General features: G+C 37.6%; 1 protein-coding gene across 3 annotated transcripts in view; it reads left to right on the top strand.

Moving 5' to 3' along the window:
* Positions 1–16,629, top strand: part of ncalda (neurocalcin delta a) — an 80,229-nt gene extending 63,600 nt beyond the window's left edge. For all 3 annotated transcript variants that reach the window (XM_067449170.1, XM_067449172.1, XM_067449171.1), the window contains 3 exons: positions 6,477–6,876; positions 11,693–11,798; positions 14,436–16,629. In XM_067449170.1, coding sequence (XP_067305271.1) covers positions 6,499–6,876; positions 11,693–11,798; positions 14,436–14,533 — 582 coding nt within the window. In that variant the 5' untranslated portion in view covers positions 6,477–6,498 and the 3' untranslated portion in view covers positions 14,534–16,629. The remainder of the gene's footprint in view (positions 1–6,476; positions 6,877–11,692; positions 11,799–14,435) is intronic.
* Positions 16,630–17,064: the final 435 nt, after the last annotated feature.

The raw sequence follows: 17,064 nt of genomic DNA, 5'->3' as shown, positions 1-17,064 counted from the left end.
TCAGGAGGATTAATGCTGGATACTTAATAAATGCCTGTCAGCCATGACACCTCTTAGCTGAAAACTATTTTCTAGCACAAGACATATTAAATCTATAAGAACGTTGTGACATGTAGCTCATAGCTAATGCAGTGTGACCTCCGCATCTGCTTTTCTTATCAGTTTGCTGTTAAATATAGTTTAAACATGAATGGCACTATAAATATTCACTTGGATCGACCGTTTCAGTCTTCAACTCAACTCAAGGGCTTCTTGTTTGGACTCCATGTTCTGAACTCTCTCATGTAACTGTTGTTCTGTGTTTAATGCTAATGGCCTCTATCATTAGACTGAATGGCCAGGTTCCTGGGCAGACACACAGTGATTCAATAGGGGATTCAGTTCCTGTCTGCTTTTATATGTAGTTAAAGAACAAATTGGTTGTTCTGATTCTATCCTCCTGTGGTTTCAGTCTTTCCTTTTGCTTTTAATCTTGTTCTTTGTTCAATGTTGAAATAGCATGAAGTTCAAATATTATTAGTCAAACAAAAAAGGTGTGTCTGGGTTTTGCCTTAAGGGGTTAATGATATATTTTACAAAGCATCTTTTGTTCGGGGGGGAAAACGTTGGTACCAAACCTTAATTTCTAGTTTAATGAGTTACTGAATATTGTGACATTGATATCATATATCAATATAATTAAAATATGCAAACAATAATATTGCCATTTGTCATCTGTACAGTTTGGGGTTGGCAACATTTTTTTTTTTTTTAAGAGGCCTCTTTTGTTCACCCAGGTTAGACACAAATAAAGTAAAAACAGTAATATTGTGAAATTACAATATAAAATAACTGTTTTCTATTTTAATATATTTTAAAATACGTTTTCGGCATCATTCCGTTAAAGGGTTAGTTCACCCAAAAATGAAATTGATGTCATTAATGACTCACATGTCGTTCCACACCCATAAGACCTCCGTCATCTTCAGAACACAGTTTAAGATATTTGATATATTAGTCCCAGAACATAATGCAGTCAATGCCCACTTTACTGTCCATGTCCAAAAAGGTATTAAAAACATCATCAAAGTAGTCCATATGTGACATCAGTTGGTTGATTAGAGTCTCTTGAAGCATCGAAAATACATTTTGGTCCAAAAATATCAAAAACTACGATTTTATTCAGCATTGTCTTCTCCTCCATGTGCCTCCAAAAAAGAATCAAACGGTTCATGAATCAGTGAATTGATCAATGATTCGGGTCACCAATGTCACGTGATTTCAGCAGTTTGGCAGTTTGACGCGAACCGAACTGCTGAAATCACGTGACATTGGCGACCCGAATCACAGCAGACGCGTAAAATATAAACAAAATTCTAAGTCGTTTCCTTTCAAACTTTGTCTAATTAATGTTCAAAAGGGAAATAGCAATAATGTTTATATCATGTACTGTCTTCATTTACTTGATTTACAAACTAAACAGAATTAAGAGTTTCTGTATCTCTAAAACACAATCTACATATTTTATAGATTTATGTTTTCTTAAAGCTGCAGTTTGTAAGTTTTGCCTGGGCCTTTCAGGATTACAATTCGCCATCAGAATAAGTTGAATTACTCCAGCTGCTGTGAGAGACTATAAATGATCCGCCACCTGCAGCATCCTCACATGTGATACTACTACTAGCCGGACTCCTCCTTTATGTATACAGATGTGACGTATACATATGCTTGAACTTCCTGCTGGAAATCCACCATACCACTCTAATTATAACACATTACTACAAGCTTACTGTTGTGAATCGGGCTAAGTTAAGGAGATACTGGATTGTGTACTTGCTCAAATTGATTTGGGATCATTTTTAACCACAACAAGTTACGGACTGCAGCTTTAAGTCACATTTTGTACAAAGTCAATGTTGTCAGTAGCATTGTTACGGTCATATAGAAAATTATACATTTTAGACCTGGTTCGCTTGGCATTTACACTCACTCACACTTTTAACACTAAACCTAAAGGACAAAAATAAGGATACAACAGATCATTGAAATACGAAATGTGACAGACCAAAGACCAGTCACACCACACCAGAGTTTGTTTGGAAGTGCACAAGGACCTTCTAAAAAGATCTCTATCGACTTGATTGATTGCATAGTAAGGTTCGGATGGCAGCGTTCACACTTATTCAAATTAATTGCACTAACAGAACAATCCCACCAGAGTTTATATAAATCCAATTAAACCTGCCAAGTGTGAACCATGTGTGTGATCCATATATGTTGGCATTGTATCCCAAATCCTTTTAAATTCATACTTGAAATTTATGTTCAGAATAGTTTTTCAAAAATGTATTTATCTGAAATTGGCATAGAGAGTCTTAGGACCTATTTACACCTGCTATTAAGATGCATCTTGGTCAATCTGATCACAGTAGACAAGGGAGACACATTCCCATTTACACTTGGTGTTACACTATGGGGTCTATGGGTTGGTAAATATATGGGCTTTTCAGATCTAGTGGACAAAATAAGCTTGTGCAAAAAATTTGGTTATAAATTTCGGAGAACTTCAAATGCTCAGTCTTGCATTCATATAGGAGGCTGTCTGTCAATTTGATGCCATTTGTTTCCCAGAATCAAAGCCCAGTGTGAATGTGGCCCTTTTTTACACTGCACCCGTTTCATGATGAAATTGCTACAACATTTGGGGGTTTTTTGTCAGGTGTTTATTTTTTTTATTTTAGTTTTAGTTTTATGAAAGCACTGCAGCAGTAAGGTTTTTCCCTACGTTATACCACACGTTAAGACAGGGTGTAGTGTAGTACTTGTGTGGGTCATTCAGAAAAGCAGTTTCAGATCAACAAGTGTTCTTTAGTTTGAAGAGCTACACTCCAGTTCTAATCAAACGGTGAGTACCATCTCCTCTTCTGCCCTAACCTTCACCCCTCAGTTCTAGTGCACGATTCATTCAGCTCATTTAGGCTGAATTAATTTACATTTTACGTTGCGTATTTTATATTGTGTGTGTGTGTGTGTGTGTGTGTGCATCTGCCTAGAACGTTATTAAAACAGTTGTCCGATTAGTCCAAAAGATCCATGACCCAAATGAGAAACGGGAGACACTTCCTGCATATACTGTAGTAGACGCATCAGAAGTCACGTAACAGCTGAGGCTCTCCAGACCTTCCGGCCTGAACAGAGTCTCTACAGCTGGGGACTGTGAATGACCTGTCTCTTGGACACATTTTTCAGTTTTGTTTTGCCATTTTTATTGACTGCTAGACACATATGTCTAGATATGTTTTGTCCTTTTTAGATTTATCAAACTGTTTTTGTTTTTTTTATTTATGTTCTTTCTCATTTGTCTGACACTAAAAAAGGGGAAAAACCTCAAGTATTTTGAGATATGGAGGTGGAAGTCTTATGTATTATTATAATTTGTCTCCCAAATGACAAGATCTCAACATCGAGCCTTTAGAAGCAGTTTGAGCACAGAGGAAAGTGTCCTAGTGGTGTGTATTTGTTTGTTTGTTTTAAACAGATTTTTGTGGATATTCTCATTCTGCAGAATGGGAACATCTCTAGGGATCTATGTTTGCATGATAAAAGGTGTCTTGTTGTATTCCTAGGAGTATGTAATATGTTTTCTGGTATTGTTATTGAGCCACACAACACAATCTTTAGATGATGATGCAGCTGCTATGCAAAATTGATTACTGAGCAGAGGATTTGTGTATGGCTTTATAGGTTTGTTTTGTGAATCTCCTGTTGTTGTGTGTAAATTGGTCTTAATGTTTTGTAAGGTTTTTTTATTGTCAAGAAGCACTGCAATGTTGAATTACTGCTAATATTGTCATACTGTTTGTCAGCCCTGCCCCTGAAGAAACCGTGTCAGAAAGGGTAGACTTTCATGATTTTGTCCAGGACCAGGGTTGAGACACTATTTTATATCCGGTGCACATTGTACCATTTTAGGCTGTCTCAGATGAAAGATGACCAATCGTGGCGATTTCTGTGGTTGGCTAGAAAAGTTTAAAGACAGCTGTTGCTGTTATCATAGTCTTGTGACTAAAGATAGGCTGCAATTTAATTTTCTAACAGTGTCAGAATTTTAGGATGATCATCTCATAGTGTGTACGCTGCTATAACCTACGTCTACTGACTAGCCAATAAAAATGCAACATGAAATGACATTGAACAATGCGACATGGTGCTAAAACTTAAAACTACTTCCCTAAAGCTCCACTTGCAAAATTTGCATGCCAAGTTGGCCTCTTTTTCCCTAGCTATGACCGCATCCATATTATCCACTTTCGCTTCCTCTTTATTCTGTGCACATCATAACCACAATTGCCTAAAGCCTAAATCTGAATTTGGAATCAATCAATCAACTATATTTATATAGCGCTTTTACAATGACGATTTACAATGAGCGGAATGGCACAGAAAATGAAAAACGCATTCTACGGAGGCCCTAAAGGGATGTTTGTTAGGCTTGCTGCGGAAGTCAGTTACACAGTTCATCAGATTTCACTTATGTGAAGATGGTTGGGAGAGATGACTGAGAGGACTATGTTGAGCCTAAAAGGGGTACTTAAGCGCTGGGAAGATGAATCTGTATTTAAACTGGTTCCTCAATGTAGCAGAAATGATAAAAAATTTTTTGATTTTGGTGCCTTCTAGACTGAGAAAAGACAAAATGTATTTTTGTCACATGGGGATGAAAGACTACAATTCCCAGAATGCTTCGCTGCCCTGTGAGGCCATTCCCAAAGCCACCTACTGTATTTCTGTGACTGAGTTGGAGAAGACACTACAATTAAAAACAGAACGTGTCTGTTACTATAATGAGTGAGTCACCACGTGAGTATCACAGCACTGAGCACTAACTGCAGGAGTCAGATAAATGAGCTGATGAGCTCTTGTGATGAGAGCTGAGGTAATCGCGACTACACTCGCGGCATACATTCACAACGTGAGCTCAGTCTGGCGCGTTTCAGTTCATGCTTTTGCAAGCTTAACTTTCATAGAAATTAATTTGAGAAGTTAAAAGACTTACATTGCTCACCATAGCTCCGTTAAATGAGTGCCTGCAGCTGCGAGCTGAGCTCTGAGTGTAATCTCCATCGCCCATGCGCGGGTTCAAAACATGCGGAAATGGCTCCCTCTGCTGGCTGTAGTCTTTAGCCTTTGGCCAAACATTCCTCCTATAATGCAAATATCGTCAATTTGCGTCATAGGAGGAATTTTTCCAGAAATAAAATGCATAAATCTCTTGTCTCAGGGGGTTATGAGAGGGGAAAGCACAATTATTTGAATATACTCTAGGCAGGGTTTCTACTGATTCAAAGCCATATGCTAATCGCTGAAGTAACCTTTTAAGATGGATTTAGTGTGCAACAGATCCTGAGTGTCATTTGACAAATATCTTATTAAAAATAAATGTGTGGTTAGTACTGCCGCTCTCTATACGCAGAGTATGCGTTATTGTTCATTCAAAAGCGATTTCAATACCAAAAAGCATTGAAATATATTTGGCTTATGCGCCACTCACACATCCAGTGATTTTACCGCTGCAGGTCATTGAGTGGTTTTTTTGGTCAATGAGTATTTCTACTGCTGAATGTTCTAATGTCACTAGAAAAATTGACCTTTTTTTTGCCAATACACCCTGTGTATAGCACTTCATCACTTTTTATAACACAGGACCTTTGCCAAGGCTATTATATGACAAGGAAAACTGAAGAAGGAAGCAACTTTGTAACCTGTAATTTGATTGTAATGCAATGCACTTAGTGCTTCAGATGTGGCCATTCTAATAACTGACAAAATGCAAATCTCTGACATTCACAGGTGAAAAACCTTGTAACCCCATTGGGCTTAATTTTGGTCAAATGTTAATATAATGAAACTTGCACGTCGTAATTCTTGAACGGTTGGTAACATATCCTCTGAAAAATCCTCTTTTGCAACTCATCTATGATGACTTGACAACTGAACGCAGGCATTTCCCTCATGTTGGATACGTCACATTTGCATAGGCCATGCTATTTGAATTCAAGATTGGTTGACTGTCAAATTAAATTAAACGGAACGATAAAATAACGTTATTAACCATTTAATGGTAATTTAATTTATTCAGTAAAAATTTAAAAAATTTATTCAATTAATTCAAAATTCTAATTTTGAATTAAACATCATTTCATTTCATTTTTGTTTTTTGTGTTAATTTAGTTTGTTTCGGTTTTTTGTTCCTTGAAAAGTTCAGAGCCCTGGTGTTAGGGTACTGTATGAACTGTGGATTGTGAAATGTGGATGATCACACTTATTAAAAATAGGCGGCATTCTTAACTGTGCTTTGCCACAAATAAATTGGGATGACGGGCATTTTACATAAGGGATTATGGCAGAATAGGGTGCCACAATATACCACTATGTAGATTTGAATCTATAGAGTTTTCCATCTATGCTCATTTTCTCTCTTCCCTTTCTTTCGCCAGCGCGGTCTCGTGAAACGAAAAAATGGGGAAGCAGAACAGCAAGCTCCGTCCCGAGGTGATGCAGGACCTGCTGGAGAGCACAGACTTTACGGAGCATGAGATCCAGGAATGGTACAAAGGCTTTCTACGGGACTGTCCCAGTGGCAACCTCTCCATGGAGGAATTTAAGAAAATCTACGGAAACTTCTTCCCTTATGGAGACGCCTCAAAGTTTGCAGAGCACGTGTTCCGTACTTTTGATGCGAATGGGGACGGCACAATTGACTTCCGGGAGTTCATAATAGCATTGAGCGTCACATCACGAGGGAAGCTGGAACAAAAGCTGAAGTGGGCGTTTAGCATGTATGATTTGGATGGAAACGGATACATCAGCAAGTCAGAGATGCTTGAGATTGTGCAGGTATGTCAGGCTACCTAAAGCTTTTAAGATTTTACCTTGTTGGCACACCTAAATGCTTTTCTCATCATCAGCATAACTGCTTAGTCTGAAATAGAATCAGATATCGCTTAAGGAGACACAAAAGAGAACCCAACCGAGTCCTGTTATACCCAATTTTCACATCGCATATGTTGTTGTTTCTCACTTGCAGAATGTAGTGCGTTAGCAGCAAGGATAGCTGTGGTGTTAGTCTGTCAGAAAGCTCCATATTGTAAAGAAAGCCCAAGTCTTATTTCTGTCTTTGATAGACAAGCTTTCATCAAAGTGCACTCCTTCACAGGGTAATGTTTGCTGTAATTGAAACTGGCCTGATTTATCTTGGCTTTCTTGATGCAAAGAGCACATTTAGCAAGTTATTGCTCAAGTTAATGTACACACAGCACCCCACCCATATTAACAGAAAACCCCAGAATTGTTGACATTTTTGCACATTTATTCAAAAAGAAAAACTGAAATATCACATGGTCCTAACACTTTTCTGTGACACTCATATATTTAACTCAGGTGCTGTCCATTTCTTCTGATCATCCTTGAGATGGTTGTACACCTGTATTTGAGTCCAGCTGTGTTAGATTATACTGATTGGACTTGATTATGAAAGCAACTTAGGAGTCCTCTTGACTACTCCTAGCGTTTCACAGATTTAGGAGCTAGTTTTAGTGCTAAAAGGCTTTGTGAAATACTCTTTTTTGGAAAATGAGTCCTAAAACTAAGACTGACTAAATTGGCAAGTTAAGAGCTACTTTTAGCCTTAAAATGTTTTGTGAATACGGCCCCAGATCTTGAGGTCCTGTTGAAACCAAACCAAGTTGGATGTACCATGACGTCTAACTGGGGGGAAAAAAGAAAAAGTTACACCCACAAATGCTATTAAAATAACATTAAAGGTCTAGTTGACACATTTCATATTACTTAAAATGTGCAAAAATGTTACAATATTTCTGTTTTGTTGTGTATAAAGGATAGGGATGGCTCGATACCACAATTTTGGCTTCGGTACGGTACCACAATCTAATACCGAAGTACCGATATTAAATCGATACCACAAGGTCTGATATTAGCGCGGGTATATTGCACGCGAATGAGAACAATTATGCAAGTTTTGAGTTTATAAAGTGGGAAATTACCACAAATGTTTATTAGTAAATTAATTAGCAAAGCTTATCACATCAAATCAGTCATTTGAAAACTTTCTTGTGAGAAATAATTTCAGCAAAAATCTCTCAAAATTAGCAAATTGCTTCTGGTTTCAAAAGACATCGCACTACACTAAAGCAATCTGCATAATCCGATTCAACATTTCACGCTCTTCTCGGGATGATGAACGGAAATCATTTGAACACGCAAGAGATTTTATAGCATTTCGTAAGTTACAGGAGATATGAGCTCATACGACACACACACACACACACACACACACACACCCGTCACTTAGTCACGCTCGCACATTACACATTAAGTTTCCTTAAACAGTTAAATACACAGAATTATGTACAAATGTCCGTCTTTAGTGAGTATTCACATAAACACAGTCAGCGGTGTCTAACGCGAATGTAAATAGTGCGATAGTACGCGTGCAAATATAATGAGATCTAAATGTCATTGGTTGAAACAAACGCTGGAGATTGTGATATTCGATCTTATGTTAGGCTATGTGTGTGCGTTGATCAGTGTTAAAAGAAAATAAATGTCTAAATGAGATGGTTTGAATGATTCACTGACCTGTCGATCTCTTCAGAAGTCTTAAAGTCAGGATAGTGACAGATGCTTCTTGGCTAGGTTTGATGGTTCTTCATCAGTTTTATAAGCAAAGTCATTACAAATGTCACTTCTACTCCTCTCTTTATTAATTCGTTTTGGGCATCTTGAGTGAGATTCAACTGCTTTATCCATTTTGTCCGTCTATGTTGTTGTCACATTTGCCGGTTGTTTCGGGTCAGTTTGGGTAGATCGCTGCCATCTAGCGGTGAACTTCGGAAAAGCAGCATATACCGAAATGTGCCAAATCATGATATCGTACCGTTTTAAATAAAATATATACCGGTATTTTTCCAGTACCGGTATATCGCGCATCCCTAATAAAGGATGCAACTTTAAATACAACTTTGATGCAACTTTATTCTAAAAAAATTTATCTGAGAAGTATTTTATGGATGTTTTGATATATTTATACTAAAACATAAAAAGGATATTGGATGAATTTTTTAGCAATTTTCAGTACACGACAAGCTTTTCTTGCGGTTTTGCCGCTCGTCATGTGTGCATTTTACTTTTCATACATGAGAAACGCGTTCATAATTTTTTTTACAGTCTATGGTTAATTCCTGGACATGAGTAGTTGCCGTGGTAACGGACAACAATACCTTAACGTGCTGACTTAAGTTGACTGTGGACTAACTATTATTTGAGGAAATCTGTTTATAATATAAGCTATTAGGGTTTGAATTATTGATCCTGCGCTGTATATGGACTATAATTTGAATATGTCTATAATGGTTAACGTACGTGCTTAAGTGACTGCTCAATTTTGATCCTAATGCAAGGCAAGCATTCGTGTGTATGTGATCTATTTTTAGCGGTTGTGTGCGCGGCTGTGTATGTGTGTGTGCTCGGCTGTGTGTGTTGTCCATAGCCCATAAAAAAATATGGACGCCTCAACGTCATCCGTTTCTGCTTGCCAGATTTGAAGCTTTCAGGCGGCCTGCACGGCGCTGACATCTTGGGACCGAGTCTTACACAGTAGCGATTTCGGGACCGGAGTTGCGCAGTAGAGCGCAGGAAGTAGAGCAGGAAGTACAGCTGCGATATCAAAAGCCCGCCCACACTCTCGCAGATGCAGAACAATTAATTATGTTGGTGTGAAATAAACAGTTATGGAAATGTAGAAATTAAAGCTAAAGCTCCAATCTGCCCCCAAAAATCCAGAAAAAGTCTGTTATTGCCTCAGTATCACTTAAAAAACCTGCCCTTGAGTCGTTTGCATAGATAATTTTGTATATAATTATGCTATTACTATATAAGGGAAATATTAATCAGAAGATCACGGTGAAGTGGGACAGCTTGTCTTACAGGACTACACGTCACTGCCTTTGTGATGACGCCCATGGGTTTGGACACAGCGCAACTCATTTGTCTTGTATACAAAATTTTAGGATCCTTAAAGATTGGTACAGTAAAATGTTTGGTCATATAGCAACAATCTTTAACGTGATGTGTCTGAGAATGCATGTATTCAGATCATTCAAACCAAAAAAAATTATTTGCTCTAGTTTAATAATATCAGATCAATCAAAAACATCAAATCACTGCATGTTTTTTTGGATTCAACCCACTTTATTTTCCCAACCCACTTTACTTTGTTTGATAATATATTGTTTTTATAAAATAATTTTATTAACAAGTGTCACGTTTGAGATTTTTAATTTGTCATGTAGCCAGATCTAAATGAAATCATTGGTTTTATGGCATTCATTTTATTTATTGAGATAAAGAAATGTCATGTTGTTTGAACAGCTTAGTTTGACAGACACCCCATTTTTATTTTTGACACGCTGCAATGTTTAAGGCGCTATATTTAAAACTTCATTATATAGTATTACATTTTATACATAAAATGATTTTAATTATCAAGTATTTTTTGTACTTTGTTATAAAGAATATTTAGATCAATACAAGCAATATTCAGAAATGCAGTTAGCTATTATTTTTCTGATTTAACTAATAAAAGTTAATCAGAAAAATAATAGCTAACTGCACTCATTTCTGAATATTGCTTGTATATTGTTAAAAACAGACAAAATTACAAAAATAAGAATTATGTTTGATGTAAATCATCAATAGTAGTAAAATAATGTAATATGCAATTTAATAATATAAATATTTAATGCAAACTACTGGGAAACGGTGCTGCATAGGCTAATTCTATCATGTGACACCTCTTTTATTTGCATTAAAGCCCTTTTTCTCAACAGTGTTTCCAAACTAATTTTTCTTGACATTTGAAGTATCGACATGGAATTTATACACTAAAGTTAAATGTAAAAAGATAGTCGACATTTGTAAAAAATGATCGATATTTGGCATTTCCTTGGATGGAAACCTTGCTATAGTTTTAGGTAGGATTGTACAGAAAATACAAAAGATGAGAAGACACAAGATGATGTTATAGTGATGGTTGTAGGGATGTGCTTTACTGTATATTCTTCAAATAAACTAGTCCTTGTGTTCAAAAACCAACTTTACAACAATAAAATGTATGGATTTAACATGTTTGAGGCTAATGGGATTTGCAAAGTTCTTTTTCTTATTCTTCCTACTTTGGAGCAGGATTTATTTTGAGAAGTTCTATACAATTATATTATACTTGAAAATTTCAAATATCTGTAGCTTTCCTGAAGATCATCATACTGGACATGTTTCTACCTGATCTTATGCATGTCACATTAGTGATCTGTATTCTCTGTGTTCGCTGCAGTCAGTCAGTGCTGGTATTCTCTGCCTCGTCTCTGTGTGTGTAGTCGGTACTGTTAGTGCACTAGGTCATGTTCTCTTATGCTTTGGATAGTAACGTCTATCAAGTGCTGATTTGAACAGGAGCTATTAGAGGGGAGTAACATTGTGTTAGGATAGTTATTAGTGATTCTGCTAGACTTATTGTGGTGTCGAATTTCACATTTTGCACACTTGGGGTATGATAATGCATGTTTGTTTGAGTAACATTTATTCTTGAGATTACTGTATTTTATGTGATTATTATTTTTGATGTTGTCTCCCACAGGCGATTTATAAGATGGTGTCATCAGTGATGAAGATGCCTGAGGATGAGTCCACACCTGAGAAGAGAACAGAGAAGATCTTCAGACAAATGGACACCAACAGGGATGGTAAGCCCTTTTTCCCACTTTGTCCTGAAACTGATTTGCCAGTGGTATATAAAAAATGACAGTACATGGTGGTCTTTGGGGGTTGTAATCATTGATCTAATTTTTAGTTATTAAAGGGTTAATTACCCAAAAATTAAAATTAGAACATGATTTACTCACCCTCAAGTCATCCTAGGTGTATATGACGTTCTTCGTTTTGGAGGAATACAGTTATATTTAAAAAAGTCCTCGCTCTTCCAAGGTTTATAATGGCAGTGAATTATCTTGTTTATGAAGTCAATAAAAGTTTATCTTTCCATCATATAATTGCTCCACACGGCTCCGGGGTTAATAAAGGCCTGTGTGCTTTGTTTGTGCACTCTCAAACACAACGTATTTAAATAGATCATGCCTTAAAAAGCTCTCCGATTGAGTGATTTGAAGAGCATTAGCTGTTAAACGAGGCTTCGGACAGTCTATGTTTATCAAAAATCAAACCGAGTGGAAAGTGGTCTGATTCTATATTCAGATAAACTTGCGTTTCCTGCTCTCTCGTGACCAGAGTCACATGGGATGCAGACTATATGTACACTGGTGTATCTTTGGGCAGTTGTCTGCGGAAGCAACAAACATTTTTTCACTTGGACCGATACAGTAAAGAAATTGAAGAACATAAAAACACAGCTACAAAAGAACATGGTTTCTACCCATCAACCGTGCAGTCCATGCATGAACTACATGACACGAGCAATAAATACTAATGTTATCACACGCGTCTGAGTTGACCTGTTCATCACTCGTCAATGGGGTAACAGTGGCTGCGTCCGAAACCTGGAAAATGTTGCCTTCGGAGGACACATGACAGCAAGGCGTCAAGCAATGTCTGAATCTAATGTTTGCTTCACTTCCTGTCTCCTGAGATACCTTCATCTGATGGTTTTTTTAAGGCAGCATAGATGTATCCTTCGCTGCCTTTGCTATCCCACAATCCTGTGCTTTCCATTCAGTGACAGTTGACATGGGGAAAATAAGATGGCATCCGAAAGTTGCGTTTGCTTGTTAGTTTGTGTGTAAATGTATGTTTTTAACCAATATTTTCCACTTATGATGTAATTTTTAGCGAGAAATGACTAATGTAGTAATTAAATGTGTTTATTTACCAAAGCTCTCCATATTGCTGTCGATCATTAATAATAATAATAATTCATTACATTTATATAGCGCTTTTCTAGGCACTCAAAGCGCTTTACATAGAAGGGGGAATCTCCTCAGCCACCACCAATGTGCAGCACCCACCTGGATGATGCAACAGCAGCCATATTGCGCCAGAACGCTCACCACACACCAGCTGATTGGTGGAGAGAAGACCGAGTGATGAAGCCAATCAGAATATGGGGATGATTAGGAGCCCATGAAGGACAGAGGCCAATGGGCAAATTTGGCCAGGATGCCGGGGTTACACCCCTACTCTATTATCGAAGGACATCCTGGGATTTTTAACGACCACAGAGAGTCAGGACCTCGGTTTAACGTCTCATCCAAAGGACGGTGCTCTTTGACAGTATAGTGTCCCCATGACTATACTGGGGTGTTAGGACCCACACAGACCACAGGGTGAGCACCCCCTGCTGGCCTTACTAACACCTCCACTAGCAGCTACCTGGTTTTCCCATTTGGTCTCCCATCCAGGTACTGGCCAGGCTCAGCCCTGCTTAGCTTCAGTGGGAAACCAGTCTTGGGCTACAGGGTGATATGGCTGCTGGTTGCCATAAACTGTTACACTGCCTTAGAAGTCTGTCAGAAATCAGTTTTGTGAGGTGCCTTGATGCACAAAATGCTGCCTTACAAGCCATCTTATTTTCCCATCTCAACTGTCACTGAATGGAAAGCACAGGATTGTGGGATATCAAAGGCAGCGAAGGATACATCTATGCTGCCTTCAAAAATCGATCAGATGAAGGTATCTCAGGAGACAGGAAGTGAAGCAAACATTAGATTTGGATGTGTATTGATGCCTTCCTGCCTTCAAATGTGTCCTCCAAAGGCAGCATTTTCCAGGTTTCGGACGCAGCCAGTGTCTGTAAGGGTCCTTTGTTTCTTAGCATTCCTTCGCCACCTCTCACTTTTGAGTGCAGGGAGACAGCAGTGCCACCTGCTGACCGATGATGCACATGGTACTTTTAGGGATGGTCCTATATTAAAAATGTTCATATTATGTCAGATAATTCAAATGTACTATTTTGGTTTAAATGTTTTAATCTAAGTAATTTTAAGCCAATGAATGAACAAAATTATAATATACATTTTGAAAATGGGTATTGATTTTGAGATTCAAATTATAGATTACCTTTAACAGTGTTAAATCATTACTTTTATTTAAAAAAAATTATATTGTAACATTTTGGGGGGGGTTTTGACTGTCAAAATAGTGACTTCACCCCGCCCTTTTTTAACCCGACGACCTGGACGTTTACTAGATTTAATAGGAACACCAAAATCGCTTCAATTGTTTCCATAACACGTTTTTCTCTGCCCACATTTTTTTGCAGGTTGATTCAGATTTTAACATGAGCCGGATATCGGAAAGCTAGCCATCATTTTTCTATTGTAAATAATATGATTTTCTAAGAGCCTGTGTCCTCTCCTGTTTTATTCTAGGAAAACTGTCTCTGGAGGAGTTCATCAAAGGGGCGAAGAGTGACCCATCCATCGTGCGTCTGCTACAGTGTGACCCCAGCAGTGCAGGACAGTTCTGAGATCAGCCTCTCATGCTTCAACCTTTTATTTATTTATGGGTTTTAATTTCGTTTCTGATATAGTCGCAGGGAAATGATGGAGGGTTGGTTTTTTTCCCAGAGTAGGGCATCTGGGTCTCATCAGACGGAGCTTGGCCAGATCTATTAACACACACACACACACACACACACACACACGTGCACAGAGTTATTGGTTGCGTTATCTCTGCAGGGAGCCGCACCGCGTCTGCAAGAGGCCTGTGATGGAGTGAATTAGGGGAACTAGAGCATTCATCTGAGCTCGAATCACTTCCTGATTAGAAGAGGTTTCCATGTCATGTTAAATACATCGTTTTCTTATGTTCTCTGGGTGTTAGATGAGGCTGTTTAAGCTTGACCAAGACAGGAATTTAAGATGGGAAATGATACAGGCACCCAGTAGAAGAGAATGTTTTATTCCTAAATCCTTTTTTATTTTTTATGAATAAATCTGATGCCCGAATCATTGTTCAAACAGGTGACAGCAGTGGCATCACACCTCAGCCTTAGTGATCAGAATATTGGGGGACTTGATAACTTTTAGATTAGATTATAGTTTCTCAGATCGTAGTTTGGCCAGCTTTTTTGTTGGCAGATCACAGTATTATTATTCCATGGGACCAACAAATCAGGCTTGCAGATTTTGTAATTGTACACTGAAGATTCCCCACATTATGCTTACAATCTAAAGAGCCTTATTAGTGCTGGAAGCGCACATTCAATTTATCGTGGATTAGTTTGGTTTCAGTCGTTCAGTCTACTGTTCAAATGACATGAATTAAACTGCGTTCTCTTTTTCCAGTTTTCTAATGTTTGTACTCTAGTAACTGTAGGCCTGTATATAAATCTGAAATATCAGACACGCATGCAAAACTGTCCTCGAGAGTTCCGTCTTAGGATGCAGCGATCGGTTTTGACGTTTTTAGCGAAAGCATGTAACATCAAGTTTATCTGCATTTGTGGACAGGAGAGTATTTGTGTAATTTGTATGCATGTGTTGTGGTTAATATCAGTTACAGCCCTGTTTGCTCACCCTGGTTATAGGTGTCGTGACGCATCGTTTGCATTGTTGCAGAGCGTTTTTGTTATTAAACAAGAACTAAAGCTTTATTAATTCAAAGCTACTTTGATTTTTAGAATCACTTTTATCCGCTTACAGCCGGTCTTTAACTTTGGATTGTACACATAAGCATCAAGTTACTGAATTGCCTTAAACGCACTCAAGTGTTTCTGTGGGTGAGTGGTTTTTATATGGCTTTTTTTTTTTTTTTGCATCTGAAATGAAAATCCTTCACTCGTAGGAGAGTTTAACTCCATGCTCTTCACCCATTCACCCCTTTAACAGATGTAATTGTCGCTTCTACATATTCATCTGCCATACTGAATCATTCGGAGTTACACACTCACTCTTCAAAATAAAGTGTGTTAATGGAAATAGGACCCATTGCTTTTCAAATGCCCCCTTGCACTCGTGTGGTAACTATACCCGTGTTCATTTCAACAGTAGGTGGAAAGCATTTATTCAGAACTCCTAATAGCTCCCATATCACCATCTGTCCTGCTTTTAGTAATCATGCCGAAGCCACAGAGATCCACACTCCTACTTCTGATGTTCAATGTTCTTGAATGTCCCTGTGAACGTCAAATGCCTCACCACAGTGCATTTGGTTCTGCTATACTGTTAATGAACATAATTGAATGTTTTTGTTTTATTTTACTCACTGAACAACTGCTGTTTTGTAAAAATATTGAAAAAAGAAACGTTAAAGTGGCAGGTCAACTGCTCTGTAGTTTTATGCATTTTATGTAGTTTTTTTTTTCCATTTCATTTTTCTTTCTTTTTTTAACATCTGACGTAACATTTCTGTATCACAATTATATCGTGGTCAGGTGCCAAAAATATGAATGCAGTATTGTATAAATTTATACTGTACAATTGTTATTTGTCAAACAAATTGTTTGTAATTGTTGCATTTTGTAGATTTTGTATGGTAATCTGTATTTTGTGACCGTAGATTTGAGACATAGAAATTTGTTTTGTTTATCATATTGAGCAGGAATTAAATCTGGAGAGAACAGTTTTGTTGTTGCATTTTTATTTGCCTTTAGAATAATTTCTTCAATGACTTACTAATATCAGCTCCCCAAAAGTGGTTGTACCTTCTTTGGCCACAAGATGTCAGCTTACTTCTACAGACTTGAAGGAACCGGTTCCGTTATAAAGCCATAATGGGATCTGTCAGGTGCTTCATTTATAAACCTTTTAGGGTTTCCCATTGTGGGATAAGTTTATGGATTTAATTTTGATTTTTTTTTTTTTTTTTTTTGCTTTAACTTTGCTTTAATTTTGTTAATTAAACCGCATGTAAGCATATTTTATCATTTGAAAATATTAAACTTAAGTATTTGGACACTTGAAATTTAGCTCAGGAGCATTCCCATTTTGATGGATTGTCTCTGAGATGTTTCTACACTTAAGTGAAGTTAACCTGAGGCAAATTCAATTGAAGTAT

This window comes from Pseudorasbora parva, chromosome 7 (assembly GCF_024679245.1).
Source record: "Pseudorasbora parva isolate DD20220531a chromosome 7, ASM2467924v1, whole genome shotgun sequence".
Taxonomy (NCBI): Eukaryota; Metazoa; Chordata; class Actinopteri; order Cypriniformes; family Gobionidae; genus Pseudorasbora; species Pseudorasbora parva.
Note: the sequence above shows the minus strand (reverse complement) of the source record. Positions and strands in the feature narration are given on the sequence as shown.